This window comes from Elgaria multicarinata, chromosome 4 (assembly GCF_023053635.1).
Source record: "Elgaria multicarinata webbii isolate HBS135686 ecotype San Diego chromosome 4, rElgMul1.1.pri, whole genome shotgun sequence".
Lineage (NCBI taxonomy): Eukaryota > Metazoa > Chordata > Lepidosauria > Squamata > Anguidae > Elgaria > Elgaria multicarinata.
This window is the reverse complement of record NC_086174.1, coordinates 26,159,232-26,176,145: the sequence shown is the minus strand read 5'-3', so window position 1 is coordinate 26,176,145 and position 16,914 is coordinate 26,159,232. Positions and strand designations below refer to the sequence as shown.

General features: G+C 38.9%; 1 protein-coding gene across 1 annotated transcript in view; it reads right to left on the bottom strand.

Annotated features, from left to right (window-relative positions):
• LRPPRC (leucine rich pentatricopeptide repeat containing) overlaps positions 1–16,914 on the bottom strand; it is a 140,099-nt gene that overhangs the window by 59,296 nt on the left and 63,889 nt on the right. Inside the window, exons 17-23 of the mRNA XM_063123988.1 lie at positions 16,728–16,834; positions 16,439–16,516; positions 16,039–16,092; positions 14,925–15,038; positions 13,529–13,659; positions 10,973–11,058; positions 9,233–9,440 (exon numbers count right to left, since the gene is read on the bottom strand). Coding sequence (XP_062980058.1) covers positions 9,233–9,440; positions 10,973–11,058; positions 13,529–13,659; positions 14,925–15,038; positions 16,039–16,092; positions 16,439–16,516; positions 16,728–16,834 — 778 coding nt within the window. The remainder of the gene's footprint in view (positions 1–9,232; positions 9,441–10,972; positions 11,059–13,528; positions 13,660–14,924; positions 15,039–16,038; positions 16,093–16,438; positions 16,517–16,727; positions 16,835–16,914) is intronic.

The window sequence follows — 16,914 nt, the reverse complement described above, 5'->3', positions numbered from 1 at the left end:
TAATTGGAATGAAGTGCTTCAGTGTTCTGCATAAAGTGTTAGTGAAGTGGCAATTTACCTAAGGGGTTTACTGATTGAAAAGCTCTCAAACCTGAAATCACTAGAGAGGAAGAAATAAAAAAAAGGGGGGGAGGAGGAGTTGAAGCAAAAAAAGGGAGACTGGGAAAAAAGAGAATGCCTCAAAAAACAAATCCCTCTGGAAATCTGAAGCAGATGTTAGTGTGGAGGGAAATCAATTCAGTAAGGTACAATCAGCTTAAAAAATTATTCTGTTAAGAGAACGGGGCTCTCGAAAGAGCTAAATGTTTTTTCCCCCTGTTCATCAGCTATAACGAGGAATCTTCAAGGAGACTGGTGTTGCAATTACAACTAATCCTCCCCAAAAAATTAACTGTGTTGAAGGCTTTGTAATTTCCCTAGGTACAATTTAGCTGTCACTTACTTTAAAATTTACTCAAACATGCGTTCCGAACAGCACTAACTTCACATGTCAAGTGCTTTCCAGCCAATTGAGTCTAAACTGGAAGTCGGTGTTAAACAACTGAATGATTAGACAAGATAGCTCATTTCCCTGCTCTTTTGTTCAGAATAAAATGCCACATTTACATTATCAGGCTCAACAGGATTTTCTGACAGAGGCAGAAAAAAAACACTAGTGAACACTGTCCGTACTAAACACATGAAGCCTGTCATTTACCAATCATCCTTCAAAAAGCAATAGCAATGAATGTAACTTAATTACGACCCAATGATCCTTGACGAAAAATCATCTTATCACTGTCCTGTTCCCCTAGGGCAAATGAACCACTTTTGTCCTTTGGCACTGATGATGCAAAATTCCTAATTGCAATAATGGAGTAAGAGAGACAAACCTTCCTTGCTTCACTCTTTAAAAAAAGAGTTCTGAAGAGGAGGAAAACAATCCAGAAATAATGTGGACATTTGAAATAAAGATACAAAAAGCTGGCAGGGTGTGGGTGTGTGTATGTAGATTTCTGCATACATTTAAAAAATGCAATGCCCATAAAAATGTTTATCTATGTATTTACATTGTCCTCTTCTCTTTTTAATGGTTTCACTTGCTCTCATAATTACATTCATGTTGTCAAACGATTAGCTATTTAGCATCATGATGTGATCTCATTTACAATGATTGGGTTTGGACAACATGATAACCAACAGTGGTTTAAAAAGTCAATGGTTGGTTATTTAACACACCATGGGTTATCGTGTTTTGTGGAGGGAGTTTTTAAATCAACTGTTAGTTATTTGGCCAAAATAACCAATGCAAATAACCAACACTGTGCAGAGTTGGCTATTTGAACCACCTTGTGTTATTGTGTCGTGTGAAGGGCGCTGTTGGTTATTTCATCAGCTGCAGAGTTGCAAATGAAAGCACTGGCTGCTGTTCTAGTCTAGCTGGAAGGATAGATTTTTGGCAGCAATGGCTGATGGGATACTAGAGGACTATGGTGGGGGAGAGGACACGGGATGACTGAGTCAACTCAATGCTGATCCTAATCCACACCACGGTTGATTATTATCATGTCATGTGGGGAGTACTCTCTAGATCAGTGGTTCCCAAAGTGGGTGGTATCGCCCCCTTGGGGGCAATGGGATTGCATGGGGGCATTAAGAGCCAAGAGGGTGGCAGGGGGCGCTAAGAGGCAAGGGGGTGCTCGAGGTGGTCTTTTCTGAGAAGCGCCTCTACAGAAGGTCTTAAAACCTAGGGACATTTTTATAGGAGAAGGTAGTTTGATCCCAAGCCATATAGTGGAAGAATCCACACATGTATTAATACCACTTAAGAAGAGTCCTTTTAACGGTGAATTTAAATGTTTCAAAAGCACCAAAACGCTAATTAAGAGGCATACTCTGCTTGGTGTGCCCCGCCACGCCGGCTGCAAAACAGATTATTAAATGTGGTGATTTAAGACTCATGTTAAGTGACTTTAAACCAGACATTGGGAAACTGGTATCACTTCATCAAGCCCATCCATCACATTAGGAATTTACAGAATAGTGAGGTACTCTACCGCCCAGAGAGCTTCGGCTATGGGGCGGTATATAAATGCAATAAATCAAATCAAATCTACCCTAGTTACTAAATGTGATATCTAATATACTTGCTAAATGACTATCAGACTTTGAAAAGATGATATCACTGGATCAAGTTCATCAATTATGTTTAATTGAATAAACTAAAAAAATGTAAGTGAATGACAGAATTCAATTAATTGTTACTGTTTTGAATTTTGTTATTATCTTCCTTAGTGGGTCATTGAAAACCGCTATTCTGAATAATGATTTTTATAGTGTAGGGTAGGGGGTACTGGGCATGAGTTCGGAACGAATGGGGCGGTTACCTGAAAAAGTTTGGGAACCACTGCTCTAGATAAACAACTATTGACTTGATTATTAACCCACCGTTGACTAAAGAAGTACTAAATAAAAAAAATCAGCAGAAATGTGAGAAGGGGGAGGAGGTGAATATTCTTATACAACAGTTTTTCAAGCAGTATTTCTATTCACCTCTGAAAGCACTTTTTTTGGCACTTGAAAAAAGAAATGGGAATATTTGGCACAGCTGTTTTGTCTCAAATAAAGAATCTGTAGGTATGCTTCAATAGGTTTCTTCAGATGGAGGCAACTAAATCTAAGAAAAACGTGCCCGTAATAATACTTTCCACATTTTATAGAATCTACTCTATTTACCAGCAATAAGAAGAAAGGTTCAAAATAAAGACAATTGCATAGTATTGTACAAAAGGTAAACAATAATTGATATTTTGCGCGCGCGCACACACACACACACACACACACACACAGAGTCTGTAATGATTAAGTCTACCATCCAATACTTTTTGAAGCCTAATTACCTTGAGGAGTTGCTGTATAAATATTTAGATTCCTAATTTTGAAACAATACAGCCTCAAACCCAAAATAAAAGGTTTGCTTTTAGCAGCAATGTGGAAGCCTGCTTTAAATGTTTAAAAAAGTTGCTGATGTTAAAGAACTAGAACTATTTCTAGTCTTATTACTTTAGAGTAATTCTAAAAGAGTAATTTATTGAAAGACTAGCAGAATGTCTGTCTTGATGACAAGCAGGGGTGGGAGGGCGAGAGAGTGACAGACTATATATTCTGGACACCCTGGAGTGCTCTCCATAGCACAAGGTTGTTCACAAAAATAATCGAAACTATCAAATACAATATAATAACAGAACAACAAGCCAGTGTGGTATAGTCCGTTCGTGCACTAAAACCTTCAATAGAAGCCCTTATATGAATACCTTCGGTAACAGTGGTTTGTTGCGTATTTACAAAAGAGAGGGCCTTTTAATGTGGTGGCACTCCAACTTTGGAACAGTCTATGGAATCTCCACAGAGGTTCAATTGGCACTGACGTTACAATCTTTCTGGCGCCCAGTTAAGACAGTTTTATTTGCCCAGGCATTTTAAAATGGTCATATTGCCTCTGTCTACTTTATAGTTTTATATACCTTCATTGCCTCTCAGTTCATTGTTTATATTATTGCTATGAAGACTGTACAAAGTTTATATGAAGAATGTTTCACTATTCTTTTTTATGAAGAATGTTGCCTCTGCTGTAATGGTACCCACCACTAGTGCAATGGGAATCTAACGGATCCTGCAGCAACTGGAAAAGAGTTTAAACACTTGTTTCTGGAATGTGGCAGGTTAGCATAGCTTGAAGAAAAGAGCTCTGCTGACCTGCCCCGTTCAGGAAACAAGTGTTTCCACTAGTTTCTGGGGTTGGGGTTGGGAGTGCTAGTTCCTGCTGCGCTGACGGTGGGTCCCACAAACGTAACCAAAACAGCTGGAGCACAGCACAACTGTATAATTGTGAGGTTCGGGAGGCAGAAATCATAATATCTTTTAAACGTCTCCTAAAGACATACCCTTTTACGCAGGCTTATCCTGATTTTTAACGCAGCTAGTTTTACATTGACTTTGAAACTTTAATGTTTTAAAGTTATTGTGCACTGCCCAGAGAGCTTCGGCTGATGGGCAGTATAAAAATGTAATTAGTAAATTAATAAATAACAAATAATTGTTTATTTGGTATTAAAAATGCCTTTTGTGTACTACCCTGGAATTCATTTGGATGAAGGACAGCATTGAGCAGAGGGTTGGACTCAATGGCCTTATAGGCCCCTTCCAACTCTACTATTCTATGATTCTAAGTAATAAAATAGTGGTTTGGGTGTCAGATGTTAGCTTCAAATCCCCAGTCAGGCAGTAACTCTGCTCTCTGGATGACCTCTCAGCCTAGCCTACCTCACAGTATAGTTTAGTTGTGTGGATTAAAGGGGTGGGTAATCCAGGTACATTGCCTTGAGCAATTTGGAGGAAAGGGGGCCGGGGGCCGGTCAATATAATTAAACAAAACAGAACAAAACCAAACCACAGTGATACATCCTGAAGAATTGTGGCTGGAGAAGAGGGAAATAAATTGAAATAAAAAGATCTTCATCTGGCTCCAAAATCATCAGATTTGGCTCCACAGGAGCTGCCCTACCTCGGAGGTACAGGGTGTCACTACCAGCAAGGCTATCTCTTTGGATACCACATGCCTAAATCCAGGCCATCTGGGAACTCTGAGAAGGGCTTCTAAGGATAATTGCCGAGTTCAGAAAAAATCAGGTGGTCCCATAGGATTGAAAAGTATTTCAATTTGCTCCATTTCAACTATGTGATAAATAACAGTATCTTTTGTCTGTCCCATGGAGCAGTGGGAACTATTGAGCATCTGGGACATAGTCCTTTCCAGGATTCTATTTCGAAAAACCGAAAATAGCACATATGTCCTTTGTTGATAGACAGAATGGAGGTGTTGGGAGAGGCAGTATACTGCAGGAACCAACTATGTGTGTGTGTGTGTGTGTCACAATACACAGCTATGTTCTCTTCTATGGAGACTCTTTTGGTAGATGTTGGGCCAATCAAGTGGGAGGAGTAATGGAAAGTTTCCCCCCCACACACACTGCAACTTCATCCATGTACAGTGTCTTCACTTTTTCCCATAAGAATAAATGGCAGCCATCCACTTATGCCCCCTTGTGGCAAGATCTGAGATTGTACTCCAGAATGTGGTAAATCTGATATCCTTACGACATTGGGGCATATGAAGAAATATTCACCACCAAAAAATGATGGGTAGAAGTTAATTTGTGGTCTTTCTAATATCAAAATAATCTCCGTAACTGGACCTTAAATTGTGTATGAATCTACAATATCTTGAGGGTATTTAAAATAAAATCCTCTTTCAATGCATTATTTTATTTTCCCACAATAAGAAGTACCCCTACTCTTCTCTACCAGACTTGAACACAGATTGTTATTCTAATTACCACATTTTTAGACTGGCCAGAAAGACTTTGGAAAAAATCTGGACATTTCAATATATTATCGCTAGGGAAACAGTGCTAGTAAAGGGCTATCTATCATTTACTCTCTGCTCAAACCACATTCAAATAGGGCAAATATTTGTGGCTAAGTTTTTAATTTTGTTCTATTGACTTCAAGGGATCAAATCTACAAACTAATTGGCTGTAGTATTGGGTAGTTTGAAGTATGCGTTGTTCATGAACTGTGTGTTGTTCAGGGGTTGTTTTGCCAGGCTTCAGAGGGGGCAGGCAAGAGTGGTAAAAACAATAGCTGCTATACGTGCCAGAACCACAGTGCCGCAAAGGCATGTGAAATACAGGCTGTAGCTAGACCTAAGGTTTATCCCAGGATTGTCCTGGGGTCAAACCTGTTCATCTAAGTGCCACACAGGGCATCCAGCGCTCAGGCAGGGATGAACCCAGGATGATCCCGGGATAAACCTTAGGTCTAGCTACGGCCACAGATAGGGAGTGGGTGAAAGACAAGGACAACAACCATCCCAGAAATGCTGAAAACAAACCATAGTTTGTTTCACTGTTTGTTTGACTGCCTGCCAGAAAAATCCTGGTTAGGGCAACAAACCATGGGTTAAATAAACCATGGGATAGTATTACATGCAAACCAGACCCAAGTCTGTTGAACTAGTCTAGCACTCCATTCAAAATACATCACATGGAGGTGACCCATGGTAAAAAGGCGGGATATAAATGTAATAAATAAATTAAATAAATTAACTTTGAAGCAAAAACTATTAGAGACACAGTTTGTGACAGATTAAAAGTTTACACAGCTTTTAAAATAGTGGTACAAACACATGAAAATTACAGCAGAATTGAAGCATTTGTTATTTCAAAAGGGACGCTGGGAGGAGAAATCTAATCCTTGAAGAACATTTTATGACATTCTATCAAAAATATTTCCCTAATAAATGACTTTGGACTTTCACTAAAACATAAGTAATGGAATACACCGTATGGCTTTTAATTTTTTTTTAACGTAAGTGAGCGCAAGAAGTTAATTTTCTTTATGGAACTATATTATGGATATATGCTGAATATTTTCACTTTCTTTGAACACTAATAGTAATAGAAACTTAATTCATTTTATACAGCTCTTTTAGAGTGAAACTGGTTTTCAATCATAGAATCATAGAATAGTAGAGTTGGAAGGGGCCTATAAGGCCATTGAGTCCAATTCAACACATTCATCCACAACCAACCACCTTGTTGCTCCCATAAACACGGCAATTTGACCCATCATTCTCTGAGTCCTTCTGTTGGCAGAAAGAGCTGGAATCCGGCAGAGGCCTTGGCAAACAGAAAGGAGATGATGATTGTTGCAGATTTAATTCCCCTTCCACTTACATATTTCTTCAAAGCATTTATATCCCACTCATCAGTCTAAAGACTCCCAGAGCAGCTTACAAGACTCAACAATCATGTAGTCCCTGCCTTCAGGCTCACAATCTCAAAAGGCACGAAACACAAGGATAGGGCTGGGTGGGTGCTTGATTCAGTTGCCCAGATGGGATGGGAATGTATCAATTTAACTCAGGTTTGCGCTGCATCTATTGTCCATCTGGGCTGGCCTGCTCTTTTGCTGGCCTGTTCCTTTTCTCCTCTTGTAGCCTTCCACAACAACTCAACCCTCCAGAGTAACTATTTGGGGGATGCAAGGGGCTGAAAGAAGAAATAAGTGAAAATTGCCTTTCCCCTTGTGTTAGTGGGAACAGTCCATGGGCAGAACACTGCTTACAGAATTCTGAATCCCATCCAAGAAAATCAAAAGAAGAACCCTAATTCTACTACTAATTAATTTTAACTTCTTTTTTCAGAAAGACTATGAGAAAGAAAAACGATAAAAACACCTCAGCAATTAGCTAACAAGACTCTATCAGAGTGAAATTCCCAGAGAGGCAACCAAGCTAGGCAGTTGAAAGAGAACTGAGGGGATAGGTGGGAACCCATTAGGACATGGGGTTCCTGCCAAAATGCTCCTCATCTGTAGAAGTTCCCTGCACAGAAATTCTGTGCAGGCACAGGACCCACATGTGTGATGCACAGAGACCACAAAGAAGAACTCTGCGTCCAGAATTCTAGATCCCACCCATTAGTTATACTTTCTTTACAGACCATTACATTTTTGATCCCATTTGTGACATGGGAGCTGCTACAGCACAGCTCTCTCTCATGCCACTGAGGCACCTTTGTTTTTTGGATGACTCTGACTGTATACTGGAGAGAAATATTTGGTTGTGAGAGCATCTGAAGCCAACCGATGAGATTCAAGATGCAACTTAAACTATTAGTTGTTGAACTAAAGCTAGATGGCACAATAATTTTTGGCGGAAACTGCATAATCACAGTGGGATGTACATTTTACACACATCAACAGATCAGTCCTAACTAGGAATGCAGCCAACTTGCAGCCAAAAGTGCAATTTGGTTGCAGATTTTCGTGTCTGGCCAGGTTTGGCCCATGGCAGATTTCTGGGGTGACTTTGTGGTCCATCTGATTTTAAGACATCCCCTGGACCCTAAGAACTGGTGCTTGATCTTGTTATTTTCCTCCTCCCTCCCCATCCCTTTTTCCCTGTTTGTCATAACTTTAGAAAGTATGACTGAGGGTAGGCACTGTCTTTCTACTGATATCGTGAGAGCCATTTGGCTAAAGAGTGGGAAAAAGTACTTTAAATAAATACAATAAAATAAGCCTGCAATCCTATACATGTTTACTACTGAGTTCAATGGGGTCTAAATGGACATGCACAGGATTGTGCTGTGAAGGCCATGGGAAGAAGGATTACAGTTCCCATGATGCTCCATGACCCTGAAAGCACTCTGTATGCAGAGAAGCATTCAGGATCTCTAGGCCCCCTAAGGTCTATACTGACATAGGCCCTCTGCACTGCCAGTATCTCCTGGATGGTTCCATGGGAAGACCAGCAATGGGCAGAGAGGTTTCCATCCATGGTCTATAGGCTGCAGCCTGCCTAAGGGCACCTAAGCATCGGTGTGAACTGATTGTGTCACTGCCATACACCAAGCAGATTGTAGGAAGGTGACCAACAGGCTCCGCCAATTAAAGCTCAATTCTGGAACCATGTTCCAATTTTACTGGACTTGTTCCAGAAGAAAATGAATTGGTTTTACACACATTGGTAAAACACACATCACAAGATATAAGCACATTTGTTTCTTTTAGTAAAACAATCTGGTTCAAAATTCAGTAAAGAAAGGAATGCTATAGGACATGCAGTTCACAGGGGATGTGCTCCAAAATATGGTCTGCGTTGAGGAAGGAGTGTACGATAGGAACCATGTTCTTCAATATGGATGGTGTTATTGACCACTCTCTCTGTAACATAGGAACACAGGAAGCTGCCTTCTACCAACTCAGACCCATCAATCCATCTCATCCAATATTAACAATACTGACTGACAGCAGCTCTCTAGGGATTCAGGCAGGAGCTTTTCCAGCCCAATTTTTGTGAACCGCCCAGAGAGCTTCGGCTATTGGGCGGTATAGAAATGAAATGAAATAAATAAATAAATAATAAACTAGAGAAGGGACCTTCTGCATGCAAACTAGGGGCTCTACCACTGAGCTATGGCCCTTTCTCATAACAGAGGGTCCCTCCAAGTGCCAGGCAGGCGGCTGGCTGAACCCATATTCAAAAACACACAGCCTATTACATCTCCATCAAGAGTATAAGCGTGCACTTTCGCTGGATCAGTGCAACTGTTTTAATTGGGAGCATAAAACATGAAAACTGGAGCACATAGATTTCTTTGGTTAAGTGCAGATCTCAGCCACTTACTTTTCCAAGTGAACTGTAATGAGGGGAGAACAGAGGTTTCCAGTAGGCTCTGATAAACCCAGGGCCACAATGGATTCATGCAGCCGATTCACCACTTCAACTTCACCTCGGAAGGCTGCACCATTAAGGATGTGGAAAAAGGATGTGGCACTTCCATCTCTCATAGGGACATTCTTCTCTTTCATCTCCTTTAAAACGTTAATAGCATCTACAATGAACCACCACAAAAGACCCTTAGGTAATTTTATGTACAGAGAAAACAAACTGCTATTAAAACAGCATTTCAAAAACCAGCAGGAATGTAAATTCTGGTGTATAATGCCAATTGCAAGTTAATTACTACTTGCATTTCTAAACGAGACTACAATTATGAATCCACAATAGCATGGTTTTATCATTTTGCGGCAACTTTGACTACAAATTACAGATAGGAACTGTGTGCCCACTCTGCACCACATAACCCTGTAGAGTCTGCCCTATAGCAACAAGATCCTACTAAATGGATGCTTTTATCGTTCAGTGCTAACATCTGCTAAATCACACCATTGTTTCTTCAGCAGATGGCTTGTCACGAGGCCAGATAATAAAGATGTGTTTACACTGTATATACAGCCAGACTAATGGTCTGATACCGATAGGGCCTGTTTGCTGTGTCGATACTAATTAGCCAAGGAGAGCCAATGAAAGCTTTCTAAGAGAGTGCATGTTAAAACATTAGGTTCATTAAGCTTCATTAGGGAGGCAGAAACAAACATTTTGGTATATGGAGTAAGAGCATTTTTTTTGTAATGTTCTTAATTATTGCTCAGGCAAAATGTTTTGACCACTTTACATAAAAGCAGGCTCATCTTTTGAAACTGCCCGCTGCAGCATGCTGTGTGCTTCAGAAAAATCAACACAATACTACCTTTTCATTGCATAGGTAACCATGATCTCATTTTATCATCTTTTGGAGAGAAAGTTCACTCTAACAAACAATCCAGATTTAGATCATACACTTTCAATTAAATGAATTAGGTACACATCTTCTGTTTAATAGAATGCCCTATTATAATAGCCTAGTCAGTGTCAAACTGCTTTCTTCCAATTAATGATGCCAGTATCCTACATTTTACAAACTTCTTCTATTATGAAATCCACATCGTTCAAAGCAAAAGGTATTAAATGCGACTTGGCCATTACCAAATATGGTGTATAAAATTAGCTGATTAATACAAATATGTGGTTCAGCTGTTGATTTTAAATTGCCATTTTAATAACATATAATAGAGAAATTAAATATTTTAATATTACAAGATATTTATTAAAAAGTTACAGGGTGCTTTTTTTTTTTGGAGTGCTTAGACCCTTTACAAGGAGGTTATGTTTATAAGCTTTATGCTCAGACTTCAGACCTTCTTAAGCAAAAACAAAGCCATTAGTCTAGGCACATACGCAATTTGTGCCATAAGTCATGATCTTCAAACTCAATCCAAACAGCAATGCTAATAAAAACTAGCTGCAGAAATGCAAAAAGCACTGAGCTGTGCAAATGTAAATGACAAGCTTGCCAATCCATTAAAACTAATGGCCTACACTGTCCAAGTATCTCTGGTTGAATTCACATGCAAATTTGTATGCAAAATGTTCAAGCACTTTGCAGGACATGATATACCATTAATATCAACTCACATTTTTATTCTGGTGGCAAGATACTTTTATTATATAGCAGACGTATACACTGAAAGCAAGAGCGCTTACCTTCCACTCTACCATATTTCCCCAAAACTTTCAACAAGGCGAAGTACTTGCTTGTATCAAGAACAAAAGATGAATCCATACGGCAGCTAGAATATATACACATATATATATAAAAACTCCAATAACTCTTTTGTTGTTGTTCATGCTGGCATATAATAATCTCAAATCTCACTCTTATACATGTTTACTCACAAGTAAGTCACAATGTGTGCAATGGGGCTTACTCCCACATAACTGTGGATAGGAATGCAAATTATTATTTTTTCTATATTATCACTGAGAAGAATGAAAGAGTTTCTACTTGAAGACATTGGGTTGGATCCACAGCTGCTTGAGTGGAAGAGCTGGGGTGTGAGGTGGAAAACTGCAATGGGAGCAGGATACCAGTGGAAACCAGAAGTAAAATACTTTGCAGCTATTTGGAAGAGGTAAGAGTAGGTAAAAGAAAGTAGGTAAAAAGTAGATTTTTAAAAAATGACATAAATCTGACAATTTACTTCAACAAACCTTGACAATGGGTTGGATCAAAACGAAGTGATTTGAACATAGGTCTCATTGAAACAAATGGAACACATCAGTCATGTGTTCAAGATCTAAGGTTCTCCTCTGGGTGCCTACTCCGAGGGAAGTTCAGAGGGTGGCAACAAGAGATAGGGCCTTCTCTGTGGTGGCCCCCCAACTGTGGAACAATCTCCCTGACAAAGCTTGCCTGGCGCCAACATTGTCATCTTTTCGGCGCCAGGTCAAGACTTTTCTCTTCTCCTAGGCATTTAGCAATATGTAATGAGCCTGGGTCTGTTTTTTGGCTCATCATTTGTAAAGGTATTACAGTGGTTTTAAATGTATGTGCATTTTGCATGTTTTTGTGGGTTTTAATTTTTGTATATTGTTTTTAAGTGTTTTTATCTTATGTGAATCGCCCAGGGAGCTTCAGCTATGGGGCGGTATACAAATGAGATAAATAAATAAATAAATGACTTAAGACCCATTAATTTCAATTGGAACTGAGAGCAATTAACTTAGGCTATATTGCTATACCCCCATATCTGGAAGGAAGCAATGAACTATTTCTGAGTAGACATGTTTACCAACACTGGGTTGCATCCAGACGAACAGCACAATGTCAATTGTCCTTGCTATCTATCCCACGGCTGACATTTTCTAATGCTCCCCCCACCCTGCCCACCTTTTTAAACAGAATGCAACCTTCTCAATTCACAAGGTTTTTCTGAAGAAAATTATTTACTGAAATCACTTTGTACTTTGCTTAAGTTGCCTTTTAAACTACTCTGTGTCTTAAATTCATTACCTCATTAAAAAAAAGCATTATTCTGATAACAGTAATGAAGGGTTGTTTCTGTGAGAACAGAGCTCTTCTTGTAATAAACACAATGCTAAGTTAAGCAGAACAACACACCTACAGGAGCTGCAAATGGGTCCAGATGCATTGAATCCTTTAGCCCTCTTTGCGGGTGAGAGAGGTTCTGGGGTGATTCTTTCAGGTGAATACATGGGGAAACACTGGATCTAGGCAATTCACCTGTAGGCAATTGCTCTACACAAAATATTCTATGAGCAAGTTGAATGGATGATCCCTTACAATGAAAAACTTGCAAATATTTGCTCAATCATGTATAGCATTCTAAGAAACATCTTATGGATGCTACTTGACAATACTGGAAATTATTTGTTGGAACCTTGATACTAAAATCGAGGTATCAATGGCCAAGAGTAGAGGTACATCATAACCAGGGTTTACAGAATCTAATTAAAACAGCATTTTAAAAAGGCCCTTCTAGGAATGTTCCAGAGTTCATTTTAACCTAGGCTAGCAGGATTCATACATAATGCTGAATCTATGCATATGCATGCATGTAGGGAAATTTAATATAGTGATGTGGGTGGGCATGACACACAATCCTATTGTTTACTACTGTTTGCTAAATGCCACTTAATAGTACGTTGGCTAGGCCAACATAATGCCAAAAGACCAGATCTCCAAATTTACAACCCTTAAAAATTATTTAACATTAAAATCAAAGAAATAAAACTAGAGAGAGGAAATAGAAAAACAACAACAACGAGGCAATGTAAAGTACTTTGCTGCTTGACAAACCAGGCATTACAGGTTTTAGCTGGGAGCTAATTTTCACAACCAAGATATTATCTCTGAAAACAGAGACTTTAAAAGGTAATGCTTGCAGACAGGTATTAAAATGTAATGTCACTTACTAGCACTGTAACCCACTGTATTGCAGATATATTACTCACCTCAGAAACTGCAACTGAATGCCAAGGTGGCTGCTAAGACCCTATCAGAAACTGATTTATTAAAATACAACACAGAGCACCTCTAACAAATATGTGTGTTCAAAAGTGATTATGTAATCATGACAACTTGTTACAACCGATCTTGAATTTCTGGAAAATATTTTTATCGGGGGAAAAGCTAATTAAAAATGTATGAGGGGGGTTTAATACTCAACCTACTTAATTCAATAAGGTCTGTGTATCAGCATAAATCTCTGTGACATCTTTCAGTGCCGGTGTACTTACAGTTCTTCTTTCAGGTTCATTGCCTCCTCTGCATTATCATGTCGACAGCACAAATGTATTAAGGTCACATAGCTACCAACGACCATGTCCGGTTCGTATTTGGCTTTCACTTCAAGGGCTTTCTGCAGATTCTAGAAGGAGCATTAAGCAAAAGGCATGAACTAGAAAAGTCCACATGACATTTTGTATTCCAGCATTTGCTGTGAAATCACATTTAGCTATGTACTGCTTCTTAAAAGCTTATGCGCTGTGCAAAAGAAAATGCAGGTATTTTAGAAAGGGGCCGCAACTTGTCCGATCTAAACCTTTGTTACTGGAATGGTTTGTATGCTTTGGTGGACATCTCATTCCTTGCTTAAATATGTTAATGTTCACATTCAGTTAGAACTCCATGGTTTTATTTTAATTGGGCTGGGGTGGGTGAGGAATAGTGTCAAACTTTTAAAACTAAGCAAGCATTTCCATATGCTTTTTTTTTTTAAAGAAAGGCTATACATCTTAATACATCTTTAACATACTGTGATGGTTCTAATGCCTATGAACAGAAGTCACGTTAAAGCTTCTTCCACTATCATCAAGTAATGAAAAGAAGCCAGGCCTGTTCACAGTTGATTACAGAATACAAGTTATAAGGTTAACTATATTCTAGTTTGCTATAAAATCATGGACATTATGGCAACACAACGCAAACACAGAATTGGATCAAAGTCTGAGAATACACAGCAAATTGCAGATCTACACAAAAATATGAACTACAGCTGGATGCCTGCTGATGAAGAGCCTCTTTATCTCAGAGAGCTTTTCTCCAGCAGGAAAATGGAATTGCAATCCCCACATTAACCACCTTGTTATATTTGACTTGCAAATGACTGTGCATGTATCAGTTGCTTGACAATCTAGATGTAAGAGACCAGAGCAGTGGCTTGAAAGGACATTTGGCATGTATGATAAACCTTTCACAGCTGTTACTATCATTCACTTTGCAGATAACCATTAACAGACCAGAACAATCCCCAAACATGCCATTCAAGAGGTAACTGAAATGAGTTGACTTTTTGCTTTAATTGCTTTTTTGTACTTTAGTGTGATTTACAAGGGCCAAAACCAGACTTCACAAAATTGGATAATTTCCCTTGCTTACCTACACCAACCCCCATCTGCATTTTGTCACATTTATCTTGGATTACCTTTACTTAGACCTCTTTCCCTAACCCCCTCCCTCCATGTCCACTTACGTAGATGGTGAGCTCCCTGGATCAGGGACTGGCTTTTTACTTGGGTTATTCTTTAAAGTGCCACATTCGCTGATGCTACTATATAGAGAAAGGTTATTCCCATTCATTTAAATAGGATACTGAATACTGGTAATGCAATACACAAATCTTTGAAAAGTTACCTCTTCTGTACACAGAGCATGTATAAGCTGTCTTAGAATATCTCGAATAGGTTGATTCTCAGCTTTTAGTTGTTCGAGTTGCTCCTCCAAATCAGACACCTGGAATCTAGTCACCTAAGATAACAAAGCAGAAAGATACTAAAATAACACAAGTGGTCTTTCAGAACGTTTTAAGGGGTGGGGTGGGGTGAAGATGTGTGCACGCTATAATATATATTCCCGGCAAGTTTTCTATGACAATTAAAATCCATTGTAGGGCTTTATTAAACGTTTCTAGTTTGCATACACTAGGGACAGAAGGATCCCCTAACACCACACCTTTTTTGGTGTCTTTCCCCTCACACAACTGTGGGCACAAGTCTAAACAGCAACTTTGAGGCATGAGAACTTTGCAGGAAGGTGCAATATTTACTAAAACCTCTAGAGCTACATTTGCGACTGTCTAGGATTCATATTACCGAGAACCTCTTAAAGAGGCTCCCACAATGGGCGTTTGGGTCTTTGCATACACTGGGGAATATTCAACAGGGTCGCTCTGCCTCTGTTAACAACTTATACCGTGGGACTTTTGCACTCTTAAAAATAACTCTGGAAATGCCCGTTTCTGGATCAGAAAAAGTCAGCAGAGCTGCCTTCTGTTCTGGAAATGAGTGGAAAAGCGAGTTTTGGATTACTCTTAGAAGCATGACAGCCCCGTTGCATGAATGGTTGCTCTCGGGAGCGCACAGGCGCAGTAGGATATTATCCATTAATAAGTAGCGAATACAAGTGAAGTCACACCAATTTCTGCATCCTCTCTTCCTGTCCAGAGTGGCATAAACCCAGGCCTGAAACCATCCATGTGAAAAGCTCTGGTTTTTTTTATAACAAGGAACAGTCACAGCAGATAAGGATCTCAAGTCTCTGAGCCAGTTTATGGGAAAGCCAAGACTACCAACAAGATCTTCTCACCAACGTATGTTTTCAATGGTATTAACACTAATTCACATTTTAGAAAAAGACTGAAGCAACATCTGCTGCACAGTAAAAGAAGTACCATGGAAGCCAAGTATCACTGCTGAATATGTAAAAAAATGATTAACAAAGAAAACTAAATAGTTGCCAGTGTACATACTTTTGATAATTCTTCTTGTGATAGCTTTTCTCTGTCAGTCAATAAAATCGCATCCTACAATACAATACATGTATAAGAATATATTTGAATGTAAACACCTCTCTCTATATATGATAAATTAGTTACAAAATTGAACAAATGCATGTTTTAGCATTTTTACTAAGCATGCTGCTAAGACATAGGAGTCTCCTTATTCACCCCCTTCCACTCATATTTTATCTTCATATTTAGAGCATTAAAATCTGTATAGAACAAATATGCTTCCAAATAAAATAAAAGGGGTAAGATTAAGATGTTTTTTATAGATCAGAAATATTTAACTTAAGAGAATTATATCTATAGGAAGTATATACATGTATTTCATAATCATACAGACAATATTTAATTTACCACTACAGACCTTAATTAATTCGGGAACGTGGTGGTTGTCCAGTAGCTTGCGAATACCTCTGAAGATGTTAGGAGGGATTACTACATTCTATACCAAGAGGTGGAGAAAATTACATGAGTTTTAAAAACACAATCTAACTGAGATAATTTCTGTTAGACAAATTTCAGACATAATTTAAGTCTCCAGCACTTGCATGTCATTGAGAAGTGGTCTGGTTGTACTTAAAAGCTGCAATTTCAAATCTAATAGATACATGTCAGGCAGGACAGGCATTATGTAGCAAAAAATGAAATGGTACCATCTTCTTCAGCTGATGGAAGTATTGTCTCAACTGCTCCTCCTTGGCCTGTACCTCTAAGTCACTCATGCTGTCAATCAAGCTATAAAGAAAATAGCCAACAGCTTCTGCAGGGGGGAAAAACACAAGAGAAAGCATTCCACTAAAATTACTGACACTGTCATGTTATCAAGATTAATTTATAAGA